At 33.6% G+C, this 9,987-nt stretch overlaps 2 protein-coding genes across 2 annotated transcripts; one reads left to right on the top strand and one right to left on the bottom strand.

Moving 5' to 3' along the window:
* Window positions 1–1,788: 1,788 nt before the first annotated feature.
* Window positions 1,789–3,354, bottom strand: LOC148926460 (protein FAR1-RELATED SEQUENCE 4-like). Its single transcript, XM_089058668.1, has 2 exons — window positions 2,435–3,354; window positions 1,789–2,338 (listed from the first exon to the last, which is right to left on the bottom strand). Exons 1-2 carry the CDS (start codon window positions 3,318–3,320, stop codon window positions 1,950–1,952), a joined length of 1,275 nt encoding a protein of 424 aa, XP_088914794.1. The 5' UTR covers window positions 3,321–3,354; the 3' UTR covers window positions 1,789–1,949.
* A 3,861-nt stretch (window positions 3,355–7,215) lies between these two features.
* Window positions 7,216–9,952, top strand: GTF2H2 (general transcription factor II H2). The gene is made up of 5 exons (XM_048088301.2): window positions 7,216–7,412; window positions 7,680–7,953; window positions 8,452–8,913; window positions 9,029–9,401; window positions 9,629–9,952. The coding sequence occupies exons 2-5, from the start codon at window positions 7,684–7,686 to the stop codon at window positions 9,766–9,768; spliced, it is 1,245 nt and encodes a 414-aa protein (XP_047944258.2). The 5' UTR covers window positions 7,216–7,412; window positions 7,680–7,683; the 3' UTR covers window positions 9,769–9,952.
* The last annotated feature ends 35 nt before the right edge of the window (window positions 9,953–9,987 follow it).

Here is a 9,987-nt window from a genome sequence, read left to right as displayed (position 1 = left end):
AACATGACAGATTTACAACATTACTGCAAGGAGATCTGGTTGGACTGAAGCAGAGAGTCGAGAAAGATTTTGCTCAAACTTGAATGAATTTGTGTCACAGATTGAAAATTTCAAATGGGAAAATTATGACCTGGTAAGTCATAATTAGATATACATTACAGAACAAGGGTGCGTTATAATGGTAACCCATATTTATGTGATAAGCTAATAACCCTATCATTTTATGGGTCAAAAGTATCATTTTTACTAAAAATGATATTTTTCGTCCATAAAATGATATTCTGTTCTTTAAAATGATACTTTTCATCCATAAAATGAGGGTTATTAGGTTATCACAATAAATATGGGTTATGATATGATCACATCCCTTACAGAACAACATACCTATATTTTTGAAAATGACATTTATATATAATGTTTTGAAAATTAGATATTCTTTCCAATCTGGGCGTACAAACATTATTATATCATCTGCTTCAATCTCAAAATGCAAATGATGGATGTGATTGACAATTCTCTGGTTAGTCAAGATTTACTTGAGAAGAAATATGAAGATGCACCAAGTACTCTGGTATGTTTAGTTAAATGCATTCAGTATTTATTAGTTAAAATGCATTGACTATAATTCAGTATGGAACATAATATAATTTTTAATCAACCTCATGTATGTTTTGTGTTATTTGAATAGAGAAATTTCTTCCGAACTTATCTTGGAAATGGACTCAATCCATCAATGGGAAGAACTGTCAAACTGTCAAAAACCAGATACATGAATATGCCATGGCAGAACGATACAAATAAAGTTGACTGTGGAATTTATGTGATGCGCCATTTGGAGACTTACATGGGTGGTCCTGTTCGTAACTGGAATTCGGGTTTAACGAAGAAGGGAACAGAGTCTTTCATAAAACTCCGTGCCAGATATACTGAAGCATTGCTTATTGGAGATACTAACAAGAAGGCTTTTGAGACACTTACAATGATAAAGAAGAAGTTTGAGAATGACAGCAAAAAAGAAGAAATTGATGTTGAAAAGATGATTAGAGAATTTAAACCCTCTGTATACTAATTTCTATGACTTGATAATAGCGTTTTGTAATAGTGGTTTCGAATATAATCACCCAAATTATCATTTTATCTGCTACAAGTATGATTTTGTCATTATATCGTTTTATCAGTCAGAAGTATTATTTTATCATTTTATCTGCTGAAAGTATCATTTTATCAACTGCGAGTATCATTTTATAATTTTATAAGTCAGAAGTATCATTTTATCAGCTTATATATCATTTTGTGAGATTAAAACATCATTTTATCCGTTGATAGTATCATTTTATCAGCTTATATGTCATTTTTTCCAGCTTATACATCATTTTATAAGGTTATTGTCATTTTATTTGCTGCGAGTATCATTTTTTCAGGTTAAAGTATCATTTTATCAGTTTATAAACAAAAGAATGATGTTATCAGCCAAAGTATCATTTTATCAGTCAGAAGTATCATTTTATCATTTAATCTGCTGAAAGTATCATTTTATCAACTGCGAGTATCATTTTATAATTATCATTTTATCATTTAATCTGCTGAAAGTATCATTTTATCAACTGCGAGTATCATTTTATAATTTTATAAGCCAAAAGTATCATTTTATCAGCTTATATATCATTTTTTATGTCATTTTTTCAGGTTAAAGTATCATTTTATCAGTTTATAAACAAAAGAATGATGTTATCAGCTAAAGTATCATTTTATCAGTCAGAAGTATCATTTTATCAACTGCGAGTATCATTTTATCAACTGCGAGTATCATTTTATCAGCTTATATATCATTTTTGATGTCATTTTTTCAGGTTAAAGTATCATTTTATCAGTTTATAAACAAAAGAATGAGTTTATCAGCCAAAATGTCATTTTATACACCTAAAATACCTAAACTATATCAAATGGCTTCAATCTGACTTCTCATTGACTCTACCACAATTTCTTGAATCATGACGACCCATCTCATGACATTTACCACACCGTCGTAGAGGCTTATTTGCTTTCCTTATTGCACTCTGCCTCTTTGCTACTTTGCCACTAGCTGATCCTTTAGTACTAACAACGTCTGGAGGATGTACATCAATTACATCAGGCACTGCCATTCCATAAAAATCCTCAACCATCTTCTTCTTTTCAATGACTGAAGGTGCTGCACAATTTCCAAACATATGCTGTTCCAAATCATCAAGACCAGCACTTAACAAAGACAAATGATCCATACTTCCTTCAGACTTTTGGACTAATCGATAAAAGTTGGAGAACAACTTTTTCTTAACTTCCTGCTTTTCATCCAAATCTGCAAGATAAAAGATAACATTATTACAATAAGTACTATCATTTCTCTGACTGAAAAATAGAATTTTTACAAATAAAGGTTAAAAATGGAACACACGTTCAAATGGTTGTTGTTCCTCAGATGGTAGACCATGTGCTGCCTTTAGTAAAGAGCTCTTCAACCACCTTCGACCAAAATATTTCTCAGGAATGAGATTAGCAGACTTATTCTTCAACAAACAAAATATATGACAACATAACAAACCAATTCTGGAAAACTTCTTGCAACTACAGTCGAATGTGTCTTGCTTACAATCATACATAACATCCAATGTTCTACCATATTGGTCCTTGACCTGATGCTTCTTGATGTTATCCTCAACAGTAGTTATAGAAACAATCTCACATACAATACTTATTTCCTGTTGTACATGTTTGAAAATAGAATCAGTGTAGATTGTAGATGCATGCTTCTCAATAGGCAATTGGGTTGACAAATCAGGAATAGTTGAGTAATCCAAGTAGTTCAATCGTGAATTGGCATTCCTTTGATCTCCCACAGCATAATTAAAGAAATTGATGAACTGTACAAGATTTGCACGTGGCTTTGTGTAGTTTTTAAAAAAGCTATTCTCCGATTCAGACATCGATGTAGTCCTAAGAAGCGACCCCATGGGAAAATCTCGAAAATAAGCAGGAACCCAGAATTCTCTATCTTCAAACATTGATCCAAACCAGTGCACGTCTTCTAATCCATACCGTTCCATTATATCATTCCATATTATATCAAACTCATCAGGCTCTAACAAATCAGACCAAACACATGCATTCAACTCTTTTTTGAAATCTTCATTACCAAGTAAAGATTTGGGCAACTTATCTGACACCTTAACCATGATATGCCACATACACCATCGGTGCCTTGTTTGTAAAAGTACTTGTTGAACAGCAAGTTTGATCCCCCAATCTTGATCAGTGATAATCAATTTGGGTGCTACCCCCATGCATCGAACAAAACAGCCAAACAACCAAGAATAGGATTCTTTACCTTCACTTGATAACAAGCCAGCTCCAAATGTAACTAGTCTAGAATGGTTATCTTTTCCAGTGAATGGAGCAAAAATCATGCAATACCTTCAGAATATAACATAAAAATGAATTATATTTATCAGCTATGAGTATCATTTTATCAGCTATGAGTATCATTTTATCAGCCAGAAGTATCATTTTATCAGCAATGAGTATCATTTTATCAGCCAAAAGTATCATTTTATCAGCAATGAGTATCATTTTATCATTCTATCATGCAAAAGTATCATTTTATTAGTAAGAAGTATCATTTTATCTACTGCAAGTATCATTTTATCAGCTATGAGTATCATTTTATCAGCCAAAAGTATCATTTTATTAGTAAGAAGTATCATTTTATCAGCAATGAGTATCATTTTATCAGCCAAAAGTATCATTTTATCTGCAATGAGTATCATTTTATCAGCCAAAAGTATCATTTTATCAGCAATGAGTATCATTTTATCAGCTATTGACAGAAGGGATACTATTTTATGATGCAAAAGTATCATTTTATGATGCAAAAGTATCATTTTATCATTTTATTATGCAAAAGCACAATTTCTATCATTTTATCATGCAAAAGTATCATTTTATTAGTAAGAAGTATCATTTTATCTACTGCAAGTATCATTTTATCAGCAATGAGTATCATATTATCAGATATGAGTATCATTTTATCAGATATGAGTATCATTTTATCAGCAAAAAGTATCATTTTATGTCTATTAGCAACAAAAGTAATATACCTGTTAGTGTTGTATGTTGAATCAAATGAAATTATATCTCCAAACATATGATAATTTCGTCTTGAAATAGCATCAGCCCAAAAGAGTCTAGTTAACTTTCCATGAGATCCTATCTCAATTTCATAATAGAAGGCATCAGATGATTCCTTTTGAGAACGCATATAATCAAAAATCATTTGAGCATCTGAACCATCAATATTGGACATAATATCACGATAACCATTTCTAATATCAATAATATCACATCCAACATTTTCAGGTCCACCCATTATCTCCTTCAAAAGTTTGAATGTGAGAGTGGGACCAATATTACACCTGCCACAATCCTCCATAAACCTCCGATGAATAGGATCCAGATTGCGATTGGCCATCATAAAATGCCTATGCTCATCCGCAACCATTAAGTGATTATGATACTCAACAAACTGATAAACCTCATATCCTCTGCTCTTGCCATCTGAATAATATCTCAAATTGAGCTTAGCAAGACATTCACACCTAAATGACCGACACCTACGCTTCTTAAAAGACACTTCAGTTGATTGGGATGCATGACCAGGTATAAAATTCTTAGAGCCTTGTCTGTTGCAAGCCAAATACTGCCACTTAGTAATACCTTGAACTGATTTGTTACCCATTTTACGAATGCCAAAACCAACTGAACGAGCATAATGTTCATAGAAAGCAACTGCTTCTACTAATGTATTGAATTTCATACCAATCATTGGCTTCAAAGCATCATCACAAACAGGAATGTACATACCTACAAATCAGTAAAAGTATCATTTTATCATAGTATCATTTTATCATAGTATCATTTTATGCACCAAAAGTATCATTTTATGCAGTAAAAATATCATGTTATGCAATAAACCTATCATCACAAACAGGAATGTAAATACCTACAAATCAGTAATAGAATCATTTTATCATAGTATCATTTTATCATAGTATCATTTTATCCGACAAAACTATCATGTTATGCAGTAAACCTATCATCACAAACAGGAATGTACATACCTACAAATCAGTAATAGTATCATTTTATCATAGTATCATTTTATCATAATATCATTTTATCCGACAAAACTATCATGGTATGCAGTAAACCTAACATTTATAAGCCAAAAGTATCATTTTAACACATAATCGACAATACATAATATAATCAAATAAGAATTTCAGTACATCAGAAACATAAACCAATCAACAACTAATATTAATCTAAAATCAAATTCAATACATGAATATGAACACAATCAATAAGCTAAATAATAGATAATGATTGTTACCTTCGTTATTTGCTACAGATTCCATCGAAGCAAATTTTCACAGCAATTGAAGAGGTAATCAATGAAAATAAGAACGCAAAATTGAAAACATCTTCCCGATCACAATTATGGAAACAAAATCTGAAGACTATGGAAAATGAATCAAATCTGGAGCCTATGGAAACAAAATAAGCGAGAAGTATGGAAACAAAATCGCAGAGAAGAGGAGAGAATCAAATTGAGTGATCTGGATCAAAATGGAAACAAAATCACAGAGAAGAGGAGAGAATCGAAAATCGCTGAGAAGAAACCGATGAGAAGAGCGTGAAATCTGGAGTGAATCTGGAGCGAAATTCAAAAATTAAATTAGCGAAATGACATATTTACCCTCTGCGCCTATTTTTATTAAGTAAATCTAAGTTTGAATCTCAACCACAAGATTATAAAATATGTGTGGTCCAGATTTAGTTATAGAGTTATCATGTGATTTGAGGGTTATGATATGATCGCATCTCTATATATATATATATATATATGGAGATAATCAAAATAAGTATGTGTTTAAATCCAAAAATGCAGCCCAACTCTTGGCCCTAGGATTAGATGATCTAATGGTCAATAATTAACCAAAAATACGGAAGGTCATAATTAAGCAGTTGTAGGTCATATTATAAGATTTGGGTTTATGTCATGTTAAGATCATTTTAGGTCATGCTTTGTTAGCATGACCTAAAAATAAACTAACTATGACCTAAAAATGTCCTACGTAGAACAAAGTCATACGTAGGGCATTTTTAGGTCATAGTTAGTTTATTTTTAGGTCATGCTAACAAAGTATGACCTAAAATGATCTTAACATGCCATAAACCCAAATCTTATAATATGACCTAAAACTACTTAATTATGACCTTTTGTATTTTAGGTTAATTATTGGCCATTAGATCATCTAATCCTATGGCCCAGATTTGGGCTGCATTTCTTGATTTAAATGCATACTTATTTTGATCATCTCCATATATATATATATAGGGGCGCACTATGGTCCATAAGGTAAATTCTGTCAAAAATCAAAGCAAATCTCGGCCATTGGATCCTTAGATTGGATGGTTGTGATCATAATATCCGAGCTACATTATTACAGTATAAGCGTTACATTATTAGACGAGCTACATTATTAGACTGCACAATCCACATTATTAGAGTAAATCGTGTTACATTATTAGCCGAGCTACATTATTGGACTACACAATCTACATTATTAGGTGACACGTGGCATTAATCTAACGGTTACATCACAGGATCCAATGGCTGAGATTTGCTTTGATTTTTGACATAATTTCACTTATGGACCTGATCACATCCATATATATATATATATATATGTTTGTGTTAAAATGACAACACTTCTTAAAGTAACACCATACCACCATTCCTAGCCAATCACTTGTACATGTGGACGAATAATAAGCCGCCATGTGGCAATCATAAAAATTGCTCAAGGATAAATTTTCACGGACTGCAATATCCAATACACTAGTCTGTAATTTTTCCCGACTGCAATATCCAATACGCTAGACTGCAATCTATAGATTGCAGTCTACCGTTTATACTATTGCAGTCTCGCATATATAATATTGCAGTCTAGCGTGGTATCACAGTTTCATTTTAAGAGTGTTGTCATTTTATCGCACTCCTATATAGATATAGATATATATATATATATATATATATATATATATATATATATATATATATATATATATATATATATATATATATATACTTTTCAGTTCTTCATTGCACAAGGTAAAGTCGGCGCTCCCTCCATTCGAATTGCTCAAAAATCCGAACTAAAATACGAGTGTTTACCCCCTAAAAAAATTGAGGAAATTAACAATTTTCTTGAAACAAAAGCCCCAATAAACGAGCAGTAGAAACTCATTTACTCATCGCTCCTTTCTTTTGAAGATCGATCCCAACCCTTATTCTTGGGTTCTTCCAGTTTGAGGTAGAAATTAAATTTTGTTTTCATACTTTGCGTTCACTCAATCGAATCTTAATTTTACTAATCCTTTAATTTAATTTTGGTTGTGTGCATTGTATTCACAAGTTTAGGTTTTTTTGCTTAATCAGTTGAGGGATTAATGTGTAGCTTAACGTATTTTTGAGCATAGTAGACTTGGTTAAGTAGTTTGTGTGAGGATCTGTGATTGTGTTTGTTTTCTCTAGTGGAAATGGAAATGTAGTTGATGAATTGGGTGTTTTAATTTCCTAGGAAAATGTCGCTTAAAGATGCAGAAATGAAGTATAACAGAGAAGATGAGGAAGATGATGATGGGGATGGTAGGGGACTTGAGGCATGGGAGAGGGACTATGCTGATGAGAGATCGTGGGAGTCTCTTCAAGAGGACGAGTCTGGTCTTCTCCGCCCTATTGACAACAAAACTCTCTACCATGCTCAATACAGGAGACGCCTTCGCACCACCACCGCTGCTCGCATCCAAAAGGGATTGATCCGCTACTTGTACATTGTTATTGACCTTTCACGGGTATCTATTCTGCGTACTATTATATAGTAATTGATTGCTTGGTGTGATAAAACTATTCTTGTTACTCCCTATTTATGTACTTGGAAAATTACATATGATTATAGACAATTAGTGTGACTCTTTGATGAAGTTGATTCAAGCGTCTCGCATTCATACCATACTGAATTGATTTAGTTGAACTGTAGCTGAGGGTTAGTTCCTTCAGAGAATGTAACAGGAGGCCTTAATTGGTTTCTGGAGAACACCTTAATCATCAGTATCTGTTGCTTTTTACAAGCACACGACAATCATTTTTCTGACTGTAGCTTCCTTTGGCTGTTGGTACTGATGTTATGTTACATGGGAGTTATATTATTTTATTACTAGTTTCTAAAAATTGCCATGTGAAACTACATGATAGCCATTGTAACCTGGGCACTGAGTATTTAGGACTTCTAATATCTTTTTCAAATGGTCCTTTCTTTATCACCTTTATAATCTTGCTTTTATCAAATGTAGGCAGCAGGAGAGACGGATTATAAACCTAGTCGAATGGTGGTGGTTGCTCGACAAGTGGAAGCTTTTATCAGAGAATTCTTTGATCAAAATCCCTTGAGTCAAGTTGGGTTAGTGACATTAAAAGATGGGGTTGCAAATTCCCTGACAAGCCTTGGTGGGAGTCCCGAGTCGCATATCAAAGCTTTGATGGGTAAGTTGACAAGCTCAGGTGACGCATCCCTCCAGAATGGGTTGGATCTCGTACAGAGCCTCCTTAACCAAGTTCCTTCATACGGTCACCGTGAAGTTCTTATCTTGTATTCTGCCCTTAGTACATGTGATCCAGGAGAAATTATTGAAACAATACAAAAATGCAAGGCATCTAAAATCAGGTGCTCTGTCATCGGTCTCTCTGCTGAGCTCTACATTTGCAAATATCTTTGTCAAGAAACTGGTGGATCATACTCAGTTGCACTAGATGAGGTGAGTTGCAATTAGAATAATGTGTGTCGATGTCAATAACAATGATAAAAGTAGGAAAGCAGATGGTTTTATTAGGACATAACAATATGATTTGCTGCAAATGTTTCCTTGGCAGTTTCACTTGAAAGAGTTGATCTTTGAGCATGCACCTCCACCTCCGGCTATAGCAGAATTTGCTGTTGCAAATTTGATTAAGATGGGTTTTCCTCAAAGAGCAGCAGAAGGCGTAATTTCGATATGTTCTTGTCATAAAGAGGCTAAGGTTGGCGGGGGTTACACTTGCCCAAGATGCAAAGCTCGTGTTTGTGAATTGCCCACAGAGTGCCAAATATGTGGCCTTACCCTTGTCTCTTCTCCTCATTTAGCCAGATCGTATCACCACTTATTTCCTATAACACCTTTTGATGATGTTACACCTTCAGCCACAAATAATCCAAGCAAGCTTCCAAAAATTTGCTTCGGTTGCCAGCTAAGTCTTCTAAATCCTGGTAAGTGGTCTATCAAAACTCTGTCTCCCTAGTCTGAAATGAACTAAAATTGTGCCTGCCTTTTGCAAAAGAATTTTTTATTTATGTGGTGTCTATGATGTTGTATTATGTTAATTGCTTTTGTTCACCACTCTCATACCCATACCACAGATTTCGGCAACTTCAATGAAATATATGCGTCTAAATTTTCCTTAAAGATAATGATTGTTTGGCATAATGTGATGCAGGAAACATGCCAGCTCCATGTGTTTCCTGTCCGAAATGCGAGCAATTCTTTTGCCTCGATTGTGACATATACATACACGAGAGCCTGCATAATTGCCCAGGCTGCGAGAGCTTCCGACATTCTAAATCAGTTGTGGCCTGAGTGAGAGGACTGACATATTTTTGGCTGTGGTTCGTTTAAACAGTTTTACACTCTTCTGCCATGAGATAAAGAGTATTAAAAAAAATTAGTCTTGATTTGAGCGGTATATTATATGAGGGTGTGTTGATTTTGATCAAATTTATTTTCGAGCCAGCTTAATGAGTATTCAATTCCGTACTGCACTCGTCCCCTTTCATAATCTGTAATCTTTTTTAATAT

The sequence above is a fragment of the Salvia hispanica genome, chromosome 5 (assembly GCF_029641045.1).
Source record: "Salvia hispanica isolate PSC_SH4W2 chromosome 5, Shi_PSC_v1, whole genome shotgun sequence".
Lineage (NCBI taxonomy): Eukaryota > Viridiplantae > Streptophyta > Magnoliopsida > Lamiales > Lamiaceae > Salvia > Salvia hispanica.
This window is presented reverse-complemented; position numbering and strand designations above follow the sequence as displayed.